The sequence below is a fragment of the Odocoileus virginianus genome, chromosome 4 (assembly GCF_023699985.2).
Source record: "Odocoileus virginianus isolate 20LAN1187 ecotype Illinois chromosome 4, Ovbor_1.2, whole genome shotgun sequence".
Classification (NCBI taxonomy): Eukaryota; Metazoa; Chordata; class Mammalia; order Artiodactyla; family Cervidae; genus Odocoileus; species Odocoileus virginianus.
In genome coordinates this window covers 42,652,612-42,675,243 of record NC_069677.1, presented here as the reverse complement: position 1 = coordinate 42,675,243, position 22,632 = coordinate 42,652,612, and the positions used below count along the sequence as shown (strand labels likewise).

Sequence of the window (22,632 nt, the reverse complement as noted above, 5' to 3'; positions counted from 1 at the left end):
AAATATTTACTTTTAATTATGATTGGTTTAATTATTGTTAAGGGTTGATTTCATGTCCAATGACTATGTCAAATAATGGAAATTGAAATGGCTTAGAATCACGTTGGAAGATACAGTGAACCAACTTTGGGCTTAACACTTCCAAAGGTAGAACATCAAAAAGTTATTATGAAAGTATAGTTCAAACTTTCTCCACTAAGACTTTATCAAATGGTCTTCAAAAAGAGAAAACATTTTTTATTTTTTTCTCTTCTCTTTCCATTGTCCTTCTTGTTGAGGAAGTTTTACTAAAGGAAAAAGGAGAGGTCATGGACCTAATTATTCCACAGACAGATTATTTTTACCCATCAATATTTTCTTTGCCCACCATCCTCTTGTTACCTGCTGGAAATCTAAAGCATCTAATAAACCATTAATTAGAAATAAAGGACTAGATTTCACTTTTGAATACAAATTTTGTGAAGAAGAGCATAATAAGTAAAAAGAAAAATCCCAATTCAATTCAGTACATATAACATGCCCAATTTAGGTACATTTTAGGTTTCTTTTTTTTTTTTTTTTTTTCCTGCAAATTACAGTATATGGTTAATAGTTTACATATTGACAAACTTGTTTTATTATAAAGCTAGTTATGAAAGGCAAAAAAAGAGACATTTTAAGATAAATTGCCATAATTCTTCGGGGGAAAAAAACCTTTAGAATTCTAATGAACAATATAACAGCTAAATGGAAAGTTTAAATTGCAAATAAGGGAAATCTGCTGAAAATCTGTGGATTCCAGTAGGAAGAATGGGTTGTAATACAGGTATTTTACATTATTGTAAGTTTGATTAAACCAGTATTTTGAATGCCATGGCAAAGACAAAGGGCATTTTAGAGTAGGAAAAGCAGGGCTTTGAGATTTTAAAGGTAAGGTCCACATTTTTAAAGCATTTGGTGGTTCTCTCTTGATCTTCAGAAGTGGTTCTAAGTTTATTATTTTAGGTTCTGACTTTTTTCACTGGACTTATAAATGATTTCACAGTGAAGTGAGATATCTTGAATTGTTTTCTCAGCTTCAGGTGCAAGATAAGTGAACTGAACACTTTGTCATCGGGTGAGGGGTTTCTCATCATTCCTTCGTCTTGCCTTAGCACCTAATCTGAGCTCAGTGATGGTGCCCTTAGTCACAAGAATATCTTGTTACTGAGTCAGAAACAGAAGCAGAAGCAGAACTGTCAGGGAGAGTGAAAGGAACAAGATCAGGAGCAAGAAGAGAACTTTCCATTCCTTCACATAATCAGATGACAACCTTGTTTCAGCATCCTTTTTCAGAGCTAACTTTGCCACCCCAGGTTAGGCAAGTTATGCTCTTGTTTTAAATTCTACCAAAAATCATTATGTACTCTTTCATCATGAAAATAAACTCTAAACCCCAAAAGTTCCTAATACAGTAGCTTAAAAGCACAAAAATCCTGCATTCAGATATAATACAGTATCGGTAACGTGGTACTTTTCCTCTTCAGAATGCTCTGCTAATTCGTCTTCAGGAGAATGGTCTGCTAATTATTACAATTGAATTAAAATAAAGTACTCAGGTTTGTTTTTAACTGGTTATTAGCACATTCTTTTCGATGAAACTTTTTTTTATACAATTGAATACACTGTAAATTATGTCTGTTCACTATACTCATAAACACGTGTATGAATTAATACACTAAAAAAATATTTAATTATGTGTGGTGGGCCTTTTTATACTGGGTGTTAATGAAGAAAGCCTTCTTTTTACTAGTGTTCGTCTATGTTTTAATGTTTGAAGGTACTGGAGGGTTTGGGTCACCCATAAATTTATGATAAAGTCTTCCTGGCTATATATCTTTGAAGATCATCACAAGTATTAGTTTTTATTAAAATTTTAAAATCATATGAAAAATCATCTATATCTATGCAGTACAGAAGAAACAATACATATTCTCAAAAATATGTCTATTATTTTCAGGAGCAAATATTATCAGAATTAAAGAGGATAGTCAAACCATTACCTCTTCACAACTAGCAGACCTGGTGTATACCTTCCTTCTTGATTGAAAAATCTTTGCCTTCAATTTATGTTATGTAAAATCATGCTATAAATAATCATGTCTGGTTATTATTATTACTAGTATTATATATTATATATCAAGGATGTTATTTTAAAAAGTAAAATAGGATGCTAAATGTCTTAAATAAGTCCTTTACTTATATTTACCTTTAAGATTTCATTTTTTTCTGTGTATCTAAATAAATTACAAAGATCTTATCAAATTAACAAAGCTGCTGAAATTGTTTTTACCTGTAAAATTTATTTTGGAAATAAAAAAATGAAAGAAGCACTTGCTTTTCATTTGACTTGTGTTGCATATTTATAAGATATTAGTTTCTTTTCTGTGAGGACTTGACTTAAATCACAGTTTGACTGAGATTTGTCCCCTATGACTTAAATAATAAAATGAAACAAATTGAAAGATAAAAGACTTTTAAATTCAAAGATACTAATTACAGAGTTACTTTTTACATGTGAATATTCCCAAAGTGAAGACTAATAATTTAATCCAGCTTTACTTGGATGGTAGCTAAACAGAAGCAAGGAAAATAAATGCATAATACTGAAATTATTATACATGAAAGAAAAATATCCATAATTTACATGTACGTATAATCCAGCATATATAAACTATATACATGTATATACAATGTATATACATATATAATAGTACTGTATTTATATACACACACACATGATTGCCCAATTACACATGTGTTATTGCTCCTATTTAAAAAGGCATATAGTATATTTGTTAAGCAGAATACTTATATAGTAAAATTTGTGATAGTTATTTATGTTATGTTTACCTGAATTTTCACAGTTGAAAATTTTGAGCTAAACATGTTAGAAATGCCTAAGCTTAGACTTCCCTGGAGATCCAGTGGTTAAGACTCTACACTTCGACTGCAGGGGGCACAGGTTCCATCCCTGGTCAGGGAAGTTCCGCATGCCGCATGGTGCGGCAAAAAGGAAAAAAAAGAAAAGAAAATGTTTAAGCTCAAATTCAACTTGCTCAAGTCAGTTAAGCTGAAATCTTCTTATAGTCATTTCCTCTTTATTATCATAACTCATTACAGTCATATGTCTTATGTTTTATGGAGCATCTTGCTAATGATTCCTTTGTCATAGCCATTTTACAAAAAAAAAATACATTTATTGGCTTAGACAGCATAATTGCAAAAGGTTAGGACTGTATGAGCAATGAATTTATACCAAATGAATCAAAATAATGTGTTACAATGGTCAAAGAAAAGTTATGTTCTGTGATTGCATTATCAATCTTCAAAATTCTAAACACAAATATTCTTTGTATATAGCAAGAATTTAAAAATAGTATTCCTAGATAAGGGGAAAAAAAACTTTTAAAGCTCAGTAAACTTTTTCCTTGTGATCTCTTTTTCTAAACTTTTATTTAATATATGGTGGTCATTATCCTTACATTTTTTAGTATTTTGCAATTAGATGAAATAATACTTTTTAAGTAAAAACCTAAAAGTATTCACATAATAATACTGTATAGAAAAATAATGTGTTAAAACTAGTAGTGAGTCAAACTAACATTTCACTTTCAAGTATTTTCTACTCACCATCTCATAGTTAAAGGGATAAAACAATACATGTTATTACTGTCAAATATTGTTATAATCTGTACTAAAACAGCAAAGAATATAAGCAGATATTAGTCAGATCTGGGACTGCTTCAGTCTAACTGACCATCACTATGAAGTGAATTAATCATCTGTCTTTTAAAAAAAATAATCATTTTACTGCATCAAAAACATAGAACAAATCCTAATCATGGGACTTATGTTAATACCCATGGTACTGGAAGAAAATGTATCTGTTATCATAAATTGAAGCTAACTTAACTATTTTTAATGCACAGGTAAAATAAGTGGCTTTGCCAAGAGGATAGAAAACTCCATGGAAGCAAAATATTATCTCTTTTGATACAAAATTTCTTTCTCATATAAATTTATTTTCATTAAATAAATTTATTCTTAATTCAAGGATAAAATTTATACCTATATTTAAGACAAGACAGTCTTACTTTCTGTATTTAATAAATAAAATATAAACATTATAATTATCAAGTTATAATTTGACATGGTTTATGGACACTTTTCAAATGTTGAAAGATCTGGTATTATTAGGGATTGTACTATAGTCTGATTTGTATAATATGTCATGTTATGATTGTATGCATAGTTGTTAAGGAAATGATGATAATGTTAGAAGTATCTTGTTTTGCACATGCTTTCTGCTAATCATCAAAACATTTGATTAGGAGGAATGGGGACATGATAAATACCTAGTCTAGAGAGACTTCATAAATCTGATAGTAAGCCACTTAAAGGTTAATACTAACTTTCTGTGACTTAAAAAAAAAAAAAAAAAACTTCAGGTAAAGGATGAAGAGATGATTAGAAAGAGCAAGGAAGGTGAGATAACTTTGAAAAATGTAAGTTCTGAGAAAGTGAAAAAAAAAAAAAAAACAAAGAATGACAGCTGTGTAACAGTGGAGCTGATCCTCTTGCATAAGAAGAGCTGTATTTCAATATTGTATATAGAGAAATAGTGAATTATGCCCATGGGCTTTGCATCATCTGAACTAATTCCAAAATATACTTCAAATAATGGAGGAGGAAAGTTTTAGGTATAATGTACCAAATACAAGGTAGTCCTGAAAAGTTGCATTTTACATTGATATACCTGTGTTTTTTATTTTATGCATATCTATGATACTACTCATATATAATTAATCAAGAAATATACAAATATGTTATTCTAAATATTCATGGGGCTTTTTTAAATACAGTGCCTTACTTTTGTATCAGTTATGGAGCTTTAGAAGCCACTAGTCTTCTTTTTTATGGAAAAAAAAAAGTGATGTAAGGCATCAGGGCCTGCAGTGAATTACATTCAAAGCATAATGATAATTTCTACTAAGGGCAGCTGGAGGAAACAGCGGCGGAGAAGGCGGCCTCACGCACAGCGCTGCAGCTGCGGGGTCTGTGACTCTCCGCAGCTCTGCTGCCCTCTACTGGCCGGATGAGATAAATGCCTGTCTCAAAGCGCTCTGATTTCTTTGTATCACTTTAGTTTCCTTCACAAACAAGATACTGGCACCTTAAAAATACGATTTTCTTTGGTTTCGCTCACATGTAAATGAATCATAAATTATTGTCAAATTAATTTTGCAACATCATTTTAGTGTCATACAGAACTCATTCAGCATCCTGTCTTAGTTCAAGCATTTTTGGGGTTGGTTGCAGTAAGTGGTTGATAAAAGCAAGAGCTAAAATATAACAATGACAGCTTTCAGAGATAAGAGAATGCTGACAGTCAAATTGGCTCCCAGGCCTTATATTTTGATTGGCTGAGGGGTGTGTGTGTGTGTGTGTGTGTGTGTGTGTATGTAAGTAATTTTAGTGCGTATTTTTAAAAAGTATAGCAAATTCACTTTTCCTTTAAGTTTTTAACTATCATACGATTCATGGATTCTTGATGACTGTCTTCTAATTAATCCTGTACTTCTTAACAACATATTTACAGTTTCTCCCAATTGCATCCTGCCTAGGAAAAATAATACAAATCATTGGAGTACTAAGTTTGAAATTCATAATTCGAGAGAAAGAAGGGAACTATATATTGATAAATCACATTTTTTTTATGTCCCATTTGTATCCTAGTGTGTGGAATGGGTGTGGTGAGTTACAAGATTTATTAACATCACAGTGCATCAATTTGTTAATAAACTAGCTTTTTGTATAAGAAGTAAAAGAAAGATTTTTTTTAAAAAATGGGAGCATGAAAGGCATGGCATAGCTGGAGTTTAAAGTTCAAGCTTTGTATCCTCTATATATAATGTATTATGTTTTTCAAAAACTTTTTATTAGGAAAGCTATACCAGACGCATAATCACTATACAATGATTAAACATTACCTTTACAATTTATAATCACTGAAATTACAGAATAAATATATGCACATTTCTTTTGAATCTTTGTGTGTGAGAGAGAAAACATTAAAAGTGCTTCCTACAAAGCTGTTAGTGATATATACCCAGTTGCTTTTTATGTTTTTGATATTATATATATATAAGAAAGTGCAGATGTTCTCCAAAAAATCTTGGCATCAGGATGAAGTGTCACAAAGAAGGTGCTCATCCCTAGGTGAGTGCCTCCAGCCGTTAAACCACCAGGCCTCCACTTCAGTAGGCTCCAGCCTAGAAGATGACTTTTCCAGGGTGGTAGGAGAGATGTTTTGAGCTGTACACTAGGGGAGAAAGGAAGTTTAGGAATGGATCAAACCCGAACTAATTAGATTGGGTTGAATGGATGGTGGGTATGTGTGTGTATGTATGTGTGCATGTGCGTACCTACACCAGAAGGAAGAAACTGCAGGTTTAGGGACCTAACTATGTGCAGGGATTTGTGATATGCATGTGGGTATGTGTGTGAGAGAAAAACGAGTGGGTGAGAACATTCCAGCAAAGCCCGCCCCCTCCCTCCCCGTCTTGCAGTTTCCAGGCATGCAGCAAACTGCATTGTTAATACATGTACAGAATCTGTGCCATGATGGGAAGAGGAACGAAAACCACAAATGTCAATCTGTTTCCCCCCCTCCTTGTCAAAACAAACCTACAACTGAAAAAAAAAAAATTACTGAAAATAAAAAGACACATTGAATTTTACTTAATTAGGATCAATACAGTGATCCCCAATATACCTTATACATGGCACAGTCAAAGTCTCAAGTTTCAGTATAAAAAAATAATGATAACATTTGCTGGCAAAAGTCTGCGAAGGCACTTCATTGATTAATGATCTGTGTATGGCCCTTCCTCCAAATCACATCTGAGTGGGGAGAGCATACATCTGTATTTTCTAGTTATCATGCGGTTTCAGTTCTGTTCAGGGCAGGGAAGTTTGTGAGGATGGAGTTATTGGGACAAGTGTAACGGGAGCGAGGAATATGTTTCTTTTATTTTTCTTTTCTTTTGGAAAAAAAAAAAAAAAAGCACTAATGTATTTTTTTCTTTTTCTGTTAGAACCTATATGTTGTCTTCTCCAGGACTTCGAGGTAATCCGGCTTGGTTTGAAGTTTGGCCCTTAACTCGAGGTAATCACTTTTTTGCGTTTGGTGGTCTGTGAAGCCCTTTCCAGCCGAGAAGAGAAGGGTTTCCTTGAGCCTGGCGTCCTGCTGTAAGTCTGGGTACTGCATGCCAGGGGGGTGGACATGCAGTTCCTTTAACTTGGGCACTGTGCCGTAGAGGCAGTCCGCGAACCCCACCGTACAGGGGGCTGGCTGTGGCCTCTCTCGGTCTAGCAGCATGCTGCCGCCGCCACAACCTCCCCCGGGAGGAAACAGCACCACCCCGCCATTCTCGTGGTGGCGGAACGCAACCAAGTCTCCCCCAGTTCCCGCAACGACCCCGGAAACCCCACCGACTGCTGCGTGGTGAGGGTGAGGATGGTGATGATTCATGGTCACTATGGTATTGAGCTGGGAGCTGGACACTGCCAGCGCCCACTCCTTTTCTTTTTCTAGCAAGGTCCGGTAGTTGCTGTGGTTCTCCTTGGGCGTCTCAGCAAACTGCTCACTTCCTAGGAGAACCTCGCCCCATTCCCGGGGGCTGTGTTGCAGGAGCCCCACGTTCTGCACCCCCTGCCTCTGGCCCGGATGAAACAGCCACCTCCTCCTCCTCGCGAGGCTTGTAGATGGGGTTGTTGCACATCTGAGTAACGGGATGAGGAATGTACTCATATACGTGACCCACAGGAGGGGCCTTCTCTGGAGAGGAAAGAGTTGGTCGGCCCCCACCTGCATTTCCACCTCCACCACCTCCACCATCCTCAAAAAGTCGGTGGCATTGCATCTGGATGCCAGTGAGGTCCACGCCTTCCTGCCTCTTGCTTCTAAAGGGCAGCTTCTTCCGGCGCCGTCGGAGGACATAGGCAAAGAGGCCTGCAGCGACAAAGACTGCTGAAAAAAACAGAACCAGCAGGCTGAGAATCAACACAGAAAGTGGTACAGGACCCCCAGGGGGAGAGAACTCATAAGGTGATGCACTCGTCGGTCCCCCAGCAAGGTGAGCATCTCCGGGCTGAGCTGGGGATGCTCCAGCTGGTGCCATGTGCAGCATCTCTGGGCAGAGAACTTCCAGTTCAATAGTGCGCACATCACGGTGGGTGAGGTTCTCGGGGCTCCTGCATAGGACATCACCCACCACACTGACTGAGCTGATGGTTTCGATCCACTGTTTGAAGGGAACCAGGTCACAGGTACAGTCCCAAGGATTCTCATTGAGGTCTATCTGGACAATGGCATTCAAGTGTTCTAGGACACCAGCCACTGGAAGATAGAGGAAGTAGTTCTTTCTCAAGTTGAGCCGAGCCAGGGATGTGCCTGCAAAGGCATCTGTTGGCAGGGTCCTCAGCAAGTTATTGTTGAGGAATAGCAGCTTCAAGTTGGGCATGAGGCTGAAGGCTGCAGGCTGGATTTCCCGGATGACGTTGAACTCAAAGTACAGGTAGTGCAGACTCTGTAGGCCGCGGAACATTCCTGGAGTCAGCTTCTCGATATCGTTGCCGTTGAGAAAGAGGCTCTTCAGATTAGGCAGGTTGATGAAGGCCCCATCCTGGACATAAGAAATACGATTGTTCCCCAGATGTAAGAGATCCAAGGAAGAGAAATTCCAAAAATCAGAACGGTATATTTTCTGAATCAGATTGCTACTCAGGTACAGTTTCTTGGCATTCAGAGGCCTTGGAAGAAGTTCAGAAATGTTATTAAATCCTCGCTCTTTGCAGTTGACAGTCAAACCAAGGTCATTGATATGCAAATTACATGTACACCCAGTAGGGCATATAATGGGAATGGGTGGTCTGGTCTGATAAGGAGCAATAGGAGGTTGGTTTGGACCAGGATATAAAGCTTGAGATGTGGACGGTGGCCTTGGTGTTCGAGGCTGTTTGGTGGGTTTGGGCTGTTTATTGGAGGACTTGTATTCAACAGAAGAAGCAGTAAAATGACAGAGGACAGCATCGAGGAAGGCTTAGTTGGCCATGCATTCTCCTTGTTTGATGACAAGTGGGGAATCCCCAAACTAGCCTCCACCTCAGAGTCAGACAACAAGGGACAGAGTTCTGTTTTCCTGATTTCTCGCAGGTCCTTTCCATGAAAATGGAAAGGAGTCTCGCAAGTGATATCTCCCACCAGGGCAGTGTAAGGAATGCGTTCCAGCCAACTCTTCAGTTGCACGATTTCACATGTACAGTTCCAGGGATTTTCTTCCAGCTGGAGCTCCATCAGGCTTCTGCCAATGTGGTCTAGCATTCCTCGGTAAAAAAGAACTTTCAACCTGTTTCCACGCAGGTCCAAGTGGGTTAAGGAGACAGCCTTAAATAAATTTGTCGGAAGCATGGGAATGAGATTATCATTTAAAATCAGAACTCTCAATTTACTTAGATTCCGAAATGCCCCACTTTCAATACGTTTAATGACATTGTAGTCTGCCTGAAGATATTCCAGACTTTCCAAGCCAAGGAAGGTGTCATTTCTGAAGACGTCTAGTTTGTTCTCGTGAAGATATAGTCTCTTTAAAATCTTAAGACCGTTGAAAGCTCCTGTTTGAATGTCCTGCAATGCATTGTTCCCAAGGTTAATGGACACAGCATTATTCAAATGAAGAAAACTGTTGGTGTACAATTTCCTCATTGAATTTCTCTGCAGATACAATTTAAAAGGTCTTGACCAGAACTCAGTAATCTGACTAATATTTGTAAATCCTTTGCTGTCACAATGTATATGAAAGAGGCTTTCTTTAACTTCACAGTAGCATGGATCAAAACAGGGCTCATCTATTTCCTCTGAGTCCTCTATCAGGGGAATCGGGGTAGTCCATCCTAAAGCAATTGTGCTTAGAAGAATTATCCACAACATCCTCCCTCTGTGAAGCATCTCAGCTATAGAAGGTTTCATCATTCGCGGTTGATTACAAAACTGCAACAGAAATAAAGATGCAGATTTTTAGCTTTTCATCATATACACTACTCTAATTGACTCCTATATGTGGAGCTAAGAGTGATATAAAAACTTAAGTAATTGTTGAATTGACACTCAAAATGACCTATCAACATGCTCAATATGTCCTATATCTTAAAATTAGGAGACCGAAGTATTGTGCCATGCGATGACATTTTCTTGAATCAAGCCATATTTGGTGAAGGGTGTATCATTAAATCAAAAGCAGCCTTTGTTGTCTCTTGTAGCAAGCAAGAAAACTGGCATACAGTGATTCCTCTTAGGGATAGGCAGATTCAGTAAAAATGACAATTATTTGGCCATTACACTTGTTTGCCTGTTAAAACTCACATTGCTATCAGAGGTGCCTATTATGGATCTGATTGAAACTCTGATGGAAGAAAATGTTCTTTAAACTATGGGTTTCTGTTCATAAAAAGACATGGCATGCCCCAAAGTTATTAGATTAAAGAGTATGATAGATTATGGGTCCTTGGACCAACATCGGATGTTAAACTGTGTAAGATGATTGGTATCTCAGGAAAACCCAAGATTTCTCTTAAGAAGTGAGCACAATATGCTTAATTTTAGTGCATGCCCAGTAACTCACTGTACCCCAACCCCTTTTGCCCAAGCACAGATTATTAACATCTCGTTTAATTAAATGATTTCTACATATGTGTATCATTTGGCTGTTTAAATCCTTTAGGCGTGATTAGCCTTTCTAAAGAACAAGCCCATGCAGTTGTCAGAGCTAAAGATAGTGACAGCTAAAGGGTGCTGAGCCTAGGAGAGTCTGTACTAAAACACTTGCAGACCTTAGTTTGGAATGTATATCTGTTCCTTCAGGATCAACTGAGGAATCCTGCAAAAAGATGGAATGGCAGGTGGTTTGTAGAGGAGGTTTGGGTAAAGGCAAGAAATAATGGAAACCTGGATTCTTACATGCTGATAAATGATCTATCACATGACATACATTTCAGAAAGATATTGCTCTTTTCCAATGAGAAGAAACAAATACAGTGCACTATTCTAATAATATGGAGCTTTTCTTCATGGCTCTCTTGAAGCCTAATATCCATATATGAAAATGTGTATATAAATAAATTATAATAATGCAGTTATATTAGATTGCCCTTCTAAGTCACTGAAATATCAATCAAAATTGAATTGTTTTTGATCAATAAAAATAAACCAGAGTTTTTAGTATGTATTTTCTTTCCACACAGATACATCCATTAAGGAAATATTTTGTCAACCTTCTAACTTAAAACACAATGATATAACTTATAGGGAGATTGAAAAGAATAAATCTCCACATTCAGCTTGCATATGATGCACACAGCTGTACGGAAAGGAGAATCCTTAAGAAAGCAAAGAGAAATCTGCCTCAGGCATGCAGTACTCAATTTTTGGAAACAATTAAATGAAAAAAGAAGGCAGATGAGGCTACACTGCAGTATCAGTCTTCTTTGTATCCCTTTTAAAATAGTAAAACCTACTTAAGTTCTTTCTTTTTTGCCATTCTTTTTTTTTCTATGTTTTTCCTTGTTTTTGAGGTCCCTGAGATTTAAAGAAGAGCTCCAGATGGCTTTGACTTACCTATTTTGCAGGATTTTTTTTTTTTTTTAAAGCATTGATCATCGGGGGAGGGGGGGAGAAAAAAAAAGGAAGAAGAAGAAGCTTGAGTTTAAGGATTCTCTCTTTCCCTCCCCCTTCCTTCCTTTAGCAGAAGCTGAAGCAAAGGGGGATAGTTGGGGGCGGGGTGGGGGGGGGGGAAGAGACTACAGAAAAAAAATAAAAGGCAGCAAGCTTGAGACGTGCTGGGAATGCAAGGGACCTTTCAATGGGTTTCTTTAGAATGCAGAACTGCCGCTTGGCACTCAATAGAGAGAGAAGGGGCTGCTGCAGGCTTCCAGCTCCACTGCCGCCGCCGCCGCCACCGTAGCTGCTCTCCCTGGTACCGGCAGCACATCATTGGGCACTTGGAGGAAGGGCGGGAGGAAGGCAGGGAGGAGGGCAGGCTCAATCACCGTGCAGAATCGCGGACTTCTCTTGCGCTGGCTGCTGCTGCTGCTTTTTTTTTTTTAATGTGCTGTAACCCTGGTTCCGGCTTTCCACGTCATGAAAATGAGCCCCGAGAAGGGGAACGCGCTTACCATGGGGTCGGGCGCGAGCACTAGGAAGCCGTGACTATACAGTTGTGTGTGTGTGTGTGTGTGTGTGTGTGTGTGTGTGTGTTTAAGGGAAGAGAAAAGAAGTGGAGGGGTCAAGATGACAAACTTGTCAATTTTTTTTTTTTTTTAAATAAAGAAGAGATCAACCAAGAGGAAACATGTCTTTGGTCGGGGCTGGGTAACGGGTTGTTAGCATTTTTTAAAAAATTTTTGATTTCTTAATTTGATTTCTCTGAAGAAAACCATTGCCTGACTAGTTTGCTCCTCTAGTTCCCAAATCTCCGCTCGCTAGTGTAGACAGTTTGAAAAGTAAGTCTGTCCTTTGGAATTATACTTTTCACAGCCCACACTTACTCCCAAAGACGGGGATAAAGGGAAATTCAGGTCTCCAAAGCAGTAGAGCTGAATCTAGCTGATTCTGCTTGGGTGTCCTGAGTGAGAGCTCAGGCAGCCTGAGAGACTTGGACCGAATTTCTCCTGCATTTTGCTTCGATTTCTTTGCACCAAGAATCCTTCTGTTGTGCGGCAGTTCGGAGCCTTCGATTTCCCCTGGATTCAACAGTTCTGGCTGTTTCCACCTTTTAAAAACCAGAGACAAGCCAGTGCTCTGGAAGGATACGCAGACCACTTGGGTAACAATGACACATTTCACTTCTTCCACCAGGAAAGACCTCGCGGGGATAGGGGGCAGCATTTCAGGGTTTAGATTCTTTTTTTTTTCCTTTCATTTCTTTGCCCCGCCTCTCCTCCCCCCCCCCCCCACCAACCCCCTCATATTTCTCCGTGGTATTTTCGGGAAGAGGATGGTAGAGAGTCCTAAGGGTGGGGTTGATTGAGGGAAGACGTTTCAGTGAAGAGGAGACAGCAGATCAGAGCTCACAAGGATTCTCTAAGAGTTTTTAAAGCCTCATCTGATGGTTTTACAGTCCTACCTGCTGGGACGAAAATGCACCTTAGTAGGGAAACTGGAGAGAGGCAAGCGTGCAGCAGAGTCTAGTTAGCGACAACTGTGTCTCGGGGATGTCGCCCCCGCCCCCGCGACACACGCGAATCCCGTCACCATCTCACAGGGAAGGGAAAGGCGCTACGGTCGCTACAGAGCTGGACTTGCCCGAGGGCTCAAAGTTAGCTAGCCCGTAGAGGTGAGCTTTACTTACAGCACTTTTTTACGAGACCAGATGTATATGTCATTACCATTCTAAATACATATAAATAACAACAAAACCGTTACTTAAAAATCAGTCATAGGATAGTTGCATATTTTGCATCAGAAGTGACCGCACCTGTGTCCGCCACTCCACGGTGGCTGTTAGAGACTAAGTAAGCAGGAGGGCCGGATTCTCTTAACGTTCCCCAACCTTAACATTTCCAGACCCACCCTATCTATCGGTCTCAGCCAAGAAGCTGAGCTCAGAACAGAGCAATCCCATCTCTTTCACCAGCTGCCCCCCCCCCCCCACCAGCCCCCAACACCACCTTCTGTACCCAACGTGCAGAGATGGTGACTATTTCAGGAATCTTATCGGAACCCAAGATGCGATGGAATCAATGGTTAACCGGGAGGCTTCCCTGCGCTCCCAGTGACAGTAAATGGCTCTCCTCCGTAATCATTCTCTGTTCTGTCTTGAACTACATCCTCCCCCCACCCCGCGCCATCCCGCTCCAAGTTCTTGATTTGGGACATGTCTTAAAGGACATTTCACCATTTTCCTTTCCTTTATCTCGGTGCAGGGTATCTAAGCGATAGGAAGAGCTCCAAAAGTTAGGAGATGAAGGGCCCTGGAGCCCGGATTTCGACCGCTTCCTGCTGCGAGCGCCCAGCATCATTTGTTTGTCCACAGGGAGGACAAGAAGCCCTTTCTCCCCACAGTGCCCCCTCCCACCTCCCCCTCCCCTTTGCTGGATCTCCGAGCCCACTAATCTCTCCATATCTAAGATTAAATATTCCAATATGGAAGCAAAATGATCTTCCCTAGAACAAATAATTAAAATGCTGCATCATTCATTTTCTGAAAAGCCCTGATCCTTCCTGAGGTCCTTTTCTAATCTGTCGCCAGGCGAAACGCACAATGGGTCTGTTTAGAAATAGAAAATGATTAAAAAGCTCAAGCCATTTTCCTTCTATCCTTTACCACACGAGCGATCCGCTGGGGGAGGGGCTCTTCGCTCTGCCACCTGGCCTATTTGTTGGAGTTACTTACGATTTACACCCCCAAGAAAAGGGGTCCGAGGGTATTTTAGTCTCCAGTAACACTCTTTCTATCATCGTCCTTACAGCTAAATGATCCGGTTCAAAGGTACAACCCTCTGGCACCTGTGAGCGTACAGAAGCCACGGCGGCCAAACTATATGCTCTACAAAGAACATCCTCACACGCGAGAACACTGGTTTCAATTAGGCAAAGTAGGAAAGGATGGCGGCGAGTACCTATCAGCGCAGAGCGCTCTCGATCTCCGAGGTTTACTCCAAGGGGCTTCCCAGCGAGAGCTGCAAACTCTCTGGGAGGCAGAATTATATCCATCATGCCGTAGCCTGCAGTTTCTCCTCCTCAGGCCACCAACTTTCAGAAAGGCCACCAAATCACGCTTGTAATCCTTTCAAGTGTTTCCACCTTTGAGACTCGCAGGGAAATGGTCGCTGCATACCAATGGGAGAGCCGGGCGCTCACCTAGCGCGGCAATGCCGGTGACAGACACTCAGGACCACAGCTCTGTATACCCTCGATGGCAGGCAGGCAGCGTGAGTGTCCCAGGACTGGGCTCTTTGATTTCAGATTTCGGTGATCTCGATTCAGCTGTGAGCTCCACGGTCCCCGAGAACCCTGGCTCGGTCTTCGGGTTTTTCTCTCTCGCTTCCTGAAAGGTTGTCACTCAAAGCGCAATCCCTTCCCGAGGCCTCCTTCCCTAAAGGGAGCTGGGATTAGACCTTGCCTTCTCCGGGTGTCTTTGCTCTTGACCCTTTGGGTAGGTGGAAGTGGGGGTGGGTGCTGTGTAGATGAGCGAAGAAGAGGATGGGGTGGAGTGGGAAGCAGGCTCGAAGGGGGTGCCCAGATCCCAGATCCCAGCATTGGCCAGACAGCGAAGGTGGGGGCGGGGGGGAGGAGGGGAGAAAAAGAGAGACGGGATACAAATACAACAGTATGGCTGTACACTCCAAATTCGACTTGAATTTGGGGGATCTCGGGTAAAGCACCAAGGTGAAGCGATCCGGTTGGCAGAGAGTGAGCCCCCTGACAGCTCACCATTCAAGCGCCCTCACTTCTGGAGCAGGAGAGGGTGGGGGGCAGGGAAGGGGATCGCGGAATGCTTCAGGCCAAGGAGACGCTCTCGGCGGCAGCCTCATTTAAGACTGACCTGCTTTAAAAGTGCCACTTTAATGGCCTAGGAAATAACTAAAATCGGATTACACGTTACTTACCAACGTCTGCACCCAAACTGGGAGCACCCGGTCGGGTGTTAGGAGACAATATACCGAACGCCAGGCTGGAACCCGAATGCAAATCCATCAGCCGCCCCCAAATCGCTCACGGAGGGAGCGGCGCTCTGGAGCCCCCAGATCAGCCCATCACCAGAGCCTCCGCCAGCTTGTCCCCCCAGCACCCCCGGCCCCTCCTCCGCTCCAACTGTGTAAATCAGCCGCCGCAGTCCTCTCGCCGCGCATCGCAGGCAAATCCCTGCTTAGGGAGCAAGGAAGCAAGTGATATTCATATTCTCTCTCTCTCTCCTCTTTTGATCGGTCACAATCTGGCAGCTCTACAAAGAAAAACCCTGTAAATTTGACCAACAAGAAGTTAGCATTCTTTATCTCTGGATTGATTTTAACTTTTATTTGCAAATGAGAGATGGTTGTTTGGAAAATTACAGCCCAGGCCTGAGGGGGTGGGGGTGATCAAATTAAGCGCATCTGACCTGCCTCGGTGGGCGGTATCGCTAAATGCCTCCTAGAAGCAGTTTTCAAGTTATTTGCAGTAGACCTCCACCTTCATTATACATAAGTGACAATTTGAGAGTACATGCATTTTCTCATCTGTTTACACTTGCTAAGAAGGAAAAAAATAAGACTGTAGAGTGAAGGAAGGTGGGGGAATTTAACGGAGGTATGCTGGATAGTGACAAATTAAGGACACTTGAACAATTGTTGCACCTATGTGAAAGTATTATTGCAACATTATATACCCACTGAAGGCGACCATTACCCTCACTGCAGTCATACTAACGCAGTCACTTAATGCTCCATTCAATCTGCAGTGTAAACCAACGCAGTTCTTAATAGATCCCGTTCATCGGAGACTTGTGTTGGTAGAGAGGGCAGTCTTCCTCCAGCTACCAAACGGAATAGGACAGAGTCTGGAGAATCTCTGTATCTCTTACCGTTCCTTCCTGAAGTGAATGCAATAAATTGTCCAAGACAAGGGAAGTTGTGCAGCTATTACAATTGTAGATGTAATATGAACTCGCCCTATTTTCAAAAGCTTTCAAAGGAACTCTAACTCAACCCTTGCTAAGAGACAGTGCTTTTATACATGAAAATCTCTGAGGAACAGGTCTCAAGATAGGATTTTAGCCTTTATTTAATGGATTCAACTTTCTGTGTTATATCATTGTTACTCTTTATTATATGCGTATGAGAAGTCTAGTGCCCATATTACCTTCATTAAAAAATGACAAGGATGGAATTGGTTATAGTGAAAACTAGAGGCCTGTGAATTTTGGGGGGGGGGGGATCAAATATATGCCAAAGTCAGTATACTAACTGTATCAGTTATGTACAAAGTATGAATACATATTTTTTTAAATGACATAATTGCAATGTTCCAATTTGTTCTCCAAAATACTGTTTCCTTTAAAACTATTTAGATTAACAGGATATCTATAGGAACCAAGAAAGTGATAAAAGAGTACCATGATATCAAAACCTATTCCTGTAAATGTAGCTTTGCACATCTACTGGCATAAATTCCAAATGTTTCTTCAGTATTTTCTTAGGTAATAAATACTTCCATATAAATTTTACATATGTGAAAACTTGGATATGAAAAGAACATTTGTCTCAGATTTCACAGTCATTAAGTCTTCAAGTTCAGTTTTAAAGAGCTATATCCAGGGAAGGTTGCAAAAAAGATCCATTCCTATAACAGATCAGTCTGATTTAGAGGAAACCAAGCTACATCAGTAAGCTGATGAGTCATAGACATGTTTCTGGCCTTTTCAGGTGGTTGCTCAATTTGAGGAGAATCACTCCTGAGTACACCATATTCTATGTGGGCAGGTGTGAAATCACATCCACACCCTGTGCTTTAGGACTGACTGGAGGATATTAGAGTAACCCTGAAAGCCATCAGGCAACATCATTTCTAAAACAGTTGAATCTCTAACTTTTTAAAAAACATTTTTCATTTTATTTGATTTTCGAAGTTATTTGTTGATGAGAGGACCCTGAATATGGTAATACTGAGCAGATTTTGGTATGGCTTGGTGGTACTGGGGAGCCATAGAAGACTGAATAGCGAAGGCAGGTTGTTAGTGTCAAGTACTTCCAACACACATTTTTCAGGCTATAAAAAGGCTGTGGAGAAGGCAGTGGCAACACACTCCAGTATTCTTGCCTGGAGAATCCTGTGGACGGAGGAGCCTGGTGGGCTGCTGTCCATAGGCTCGCACAGAGTCAGACACGACTGAAGTGACTTAGCGTGCATTGGAGAAGGAAATGGCAACCTACTCCAGTATTCTTGCCTGGAGAGTCCCAGGGATGGAGGAGCCTAGTGGGCTGCCATCTATGGGGTTGCACAGAGCTGGACATGACTGAAGTGACTTAGCAGCAGCAGCAGCAGGGTAGGTAAATTTGATGGGCCTTGGAGTGATTCTGTATTGTGAGTTTTTAGTGGATTCTGTGAAGGCCTTTATATGTCCATGCTTGTGTATGCTTAATTGCCCAATTATGTCAGTCTCTTTGCCACCTGTTGGGCTGTAGCCTGCCAGACTCCTCCATTCATGGGGTTTTTCAGGCAAGAATACTGGAGTGGGTTGCCATTTCCTTCTCCAGGGGATCTTCTCAATTCAGAGATCAAATCCATGTCTCCCGTGTCTCCTGTGCAGCAGACAGATTCTTTAACTGTGAAGCCATTGGGAAAGCCCTTTATATATCCACAGTTTTATTTTGTGTGCTAAGTCTCTTCTGTCGTGTCTAGCTCTTTGCAACCCTATAGACTGTAGCCCACCAGACACCTCTGTCCGTGGGATTCTCCAGGCGAGAATACTAGAGTGGGTTGCCATTCATTTCTTCGGGAGAGTTTCCCTGACCCAGGGATCCAAACCTCATCTCTTACATCTCCTGCATTGGCAGCAGATTCTTTACCACTAGCGGCACCTGAGAAGTCCTTAGTTTTGTTTTAATTACATATAAATTTACATTGTGAAAAGGGAGAACTCTTATGAAAAAAACTGTTCTTTATTAAAAATGCATAAAGGATAAAGGGAAAATGTAGCTATAACATACAAAATGTAGTTTTCAGTTCAGTAAAAATTAAATGTTTATAATGTTGATTGACATTATTTTTAGTTACAAAGACTTTGTAGTACTTCACAGGTTCCTTTTTACTACTGTGCCATTTTCTAGAAAAAGACAAAAGTATTAAATGCATAAAGGAGGCATATTTCTTTTGTCTAGTATATATTTTACTTACCCTGATTTAAATTATATAAATACATCTTTTGAAAGATTTAAAACTAATTGAAGTAGCACTAGAGAGTTTGTTGTATTATGGAACAGTCACCCAAGAAAGTTCCAACTGTGGCAATTTATGATTATATACAGCACATCTAAATTATCTAGATATTGTATTCATTTGTTTTCAACTATTGCACAAGCATTGTGAACCCTACTTCTTTCTTTTATTTCTTTGTGCATTCCAAATAATTTTCAGGCCAACAATCCACATATTTGATAATTATAAAAATGTTAATTGTATCCTCATTTCCTCAACTTTTTAGACCATTGTTGAAACAATTGAAAATACAGTTACTTACACAGTTTTTAATGGGAATTTAGCCTGCCAAAAATAAATAGGCAAATAAAAGTATGAGGAAACAGAGATTAAATATTTTTAGTTTTGTTTTGTTTTAGAGCTTTTTGGTATTTATTGAGAGAATTCAAAGGCTTGATCAATTGATACTGAGATTCTGTTCTTACATAAATATTTATTTGTGTAGATCTTTCTAAACCTCCATAGAAGAAACATGCTTCAAACATTTTATATCATGTAGAAAAAGTTCAAGAGCACTCATAACTTTTTTCAAAAGCATCTTGTAAAATTTAGTAAATCAACTTAGATTTGCAATGTTAGCTGCACTTTCATTATAACTAACAAGCTGTAAATATGGAGTAGTTCCAAGATATTTAATTAGACAGTGATCTTTTCTATCCTGTTTCACTGAAACATTTAGACACACTTTATAGGCATCCGCCAAATGAAATCTCAGTTTATTTTTGAAGTAAACATATCTTTTAATTTCAAAGGTAAATTATTTTAGGATTCCTAGTGTTAGTTAATCTTTCAGTATAAACAAATTTCCAGATTTTTATTGTAATTTGGATCAGGCCTAGAAAGTTACTGTTTCTTTTATAAGAGATTTTCTAAATTTATTTGGAATTAACAGATTATAGATATTAAGATTAAATTTACTAAGAGACAAAAAAAATCCTTAAGAGATCAAATTAGGAGCAGATATATTTTTTGAAATGAATTAAATTGTTGAATAATACATCAGGAAATAAGTAATCTGTGTTATATGTAATGGAAAAATGTAAGCCATGTAAGTTTTATCAATGAAAAGTGTTTTCAAAAAATATATAATGAAAGAAGAGCATAAGAGTAATTGTATTAAACATAATAGAACTTCAGAATTAAGTGGGACTCGAAAGTTTATCTTGTCTAATCAACTATGTGATAGTCAAACTCCTACTTCACCATCCCTTGCCAAGTTGTTATCTAGCCTATGCTGTTTAGTTATTGCCTAGGATGTGGAGCATAGTACATTTCAAGGCAGCCCATTTTATTTTTGGACTGTAATCAATAGAAAAATGTTTAAGCAAACTGAAAATAAAAAGTTATCTTCTACTTCTTATTAATTTGTATTAGTTACCTCTTGAGAATTTGTTAAAAAATCAGAGGTAATAAACTTTCTATTTATTTGAGTTAGGTTTATATTTACTCAGAGAAACTCACCTGGCAGGTAGAAATGCAGAACCAGATCTTCAAGAGATGAGTTAGAGTTAAAGAAGGAGTCATTTTAATTGATGTGAAGCTATGAAACTATAGAATTTGTAATAACTATTAAAGGGAGAAAATGTTAGAGGACTTTATAGGACTTAAAAATTATTTCTGAAATATTCAAAATATTTAAGCTAATTTTCATGGAAATCTTCAAGGGACCACATTTGAAGTTCTATATGTGTCCTCAATGTAATTTCAGATCAACTGCAGCATCATAGAGGAATATCATTTGGCATCAGCTAGAGAAGCCAGAGAGCCAAAACAATACATGTAGATGTTTGTAAGTCAAATCAAATTTCCCATGGTGTTTGAATTTTTGATCTCTAAATGATAACATGAATATGGAGTGAATATTGTTATATCAGACTGGTTTCAATATAAACCTGATGAAAAATGCTTTCCCCAGAAACTATGGGACAAGATTAAAGGCTTTAACATGATCATGTTCTCAGAATCACAGATAGTGAAAATCTAATGTAGGACCTTGCATTTTAGGGATAGAACAAGAATGTTATAAAACACTGAACATAAATAAATGTTAGTAATTACTAAAGTGACTTATATAAAAAAAATTATTTTCCTGAATTTAGCTACCTCCCCTATATCACTCTGCTTAGTTACTTAGCCACATAGCTTCTTTTAGCTTTTATGTTGTTGTTTTGTTCAATCACTAAGTTGTGTCCAACTTTTTGCAACCCCATGAACTACAGCATGATAGGCTTCCCTTTCCTTCACTATCTCCCAGAATTTGCTCAAACTCATCTCCATTGAGTCCATGATACCATCCAATCATCTCATCCTCTGTCACCCCTTCTTCTCCTGCCTTCTTCTTCTCTTCTTCTTCTTCTCACTTTTTCCCAGCATGAGACTTTTCCAGTGAGTTGGCTCTTTGCATCAGGTAACCAAAGTATTGGAGCTTCAGCTTCAGCATCAATCCTTCCAATGCATATTTGGTGTTGGTTTCCTTTAGGATTGACTGGTTTGATTTCCTTGCTGCCCAAGGGACTCTCAAGAGTCTTCCCCAGCACCACAGTTTGGAAGCATCAATTCTTCAGCACTCAGCCTTCTTTATGGTCCAACACGCACAACGTTCATGACGACTGGAAAATCCATAGCTTTGATTAGACGGACCTTTGGTGGCAAAGTGATGTCTCTGCTTTTTAATATGCTATGCTTATCATAGCTTTTCTTCCAAGGATCAAGTGTCTTTTAATTTTTTGACTGTAGTCACCATCTGCAAGGATTTTGGAGCCTAAGAAATAAAATCTGCCACTGTTTCCACTTTTGCCCCATCTATTTTCCTTGAAGTGATGGGACCAGATTCCATGATCTTGGCTTTTGTATGTTGAATTTTAGCCAGCTTTTTCACTCCCATTTCACCATTATCAAGAGGCTGTTTAGTTCCTCTTCACTCTCTGCCATTAAAGTGTTATTATCTGCATAGCTGAGGTTTGTTATATTTTCCCCATCAGTCTTGATTCCAGCTTGTGATTCATCCAGTCTGGCATTTTGTATGATGTACTCTGCATATAAGTTAAATAATCAGGGTGACAATATACAGGCTTGACTTACTCCTTTCCCAATTTGGAACCAGTCCTTTGTTCCATATCCATTTCTAACTGTTGCTTCTTGTCCTGTATACAGGTTTCTGAGGAGACAGGTAAGGTTGTCTGATGATACTCACATCCCTTTAAGAATTTCCCAGTTTGCTGTGATCCATACAGTCAAAGACTTTAGTGTAACCAATGAAGGAGAAGTAGATTTTTTTTTGTTTGGAATTTCCTTGCTTTTTCTATGATCCCGCAAATGTTGGCAATTTGATCTCTGGTTCTTCTGCCTTTTCTAAATCCAACTTGTGCATCTGGAATTTCTCAGTTTGAGTGCTGCTGAAGTCTAGTTTGAAGGATTTTGAGCATAATCATGCTAGTACATGAAGTGAGTGAAATTTTATGGTAATTTGAACCTTCTTTGGCATTGCCTTTCTCTGGGATTGGAATGAAAACTGCCCTTTTCCAGTCCTATGGCTACTATTGAGTTTTCCAAATTTGCTGGCATATTGACTGTAGCACTTTCACAGCATCATCTTTCAC

At 39.4% G+C, this 22,632-nt stretch overlaps 1 protein-coding gene across 1 annotated transcript; it reads right to left on the bottom strand.

The window, feature by feature from the left end:
* Nucleotides 1-216: 216 nt before the first annotated feature.
* SLITRK3 (SLIT and NTRK like family member 3) lies at nt 217-14,669 on the bottom strand. Its single transcript, XM_070466476.1, is given in 4 exon segments — nt 217-7,690; nt 7,692-9,103; nt 9,106-10,072; nt 14,472-14,669. Coding segments are annotated over 3 exon segments (2,937 nt in total). The 5' UTR covers nt 10,055-10,072; nt 14,472-14,669; the 3' UTR covers nt 217-7,114.
* Nucleotides 14,670-22,632: the final 7,963 nt, after the last annotated feature.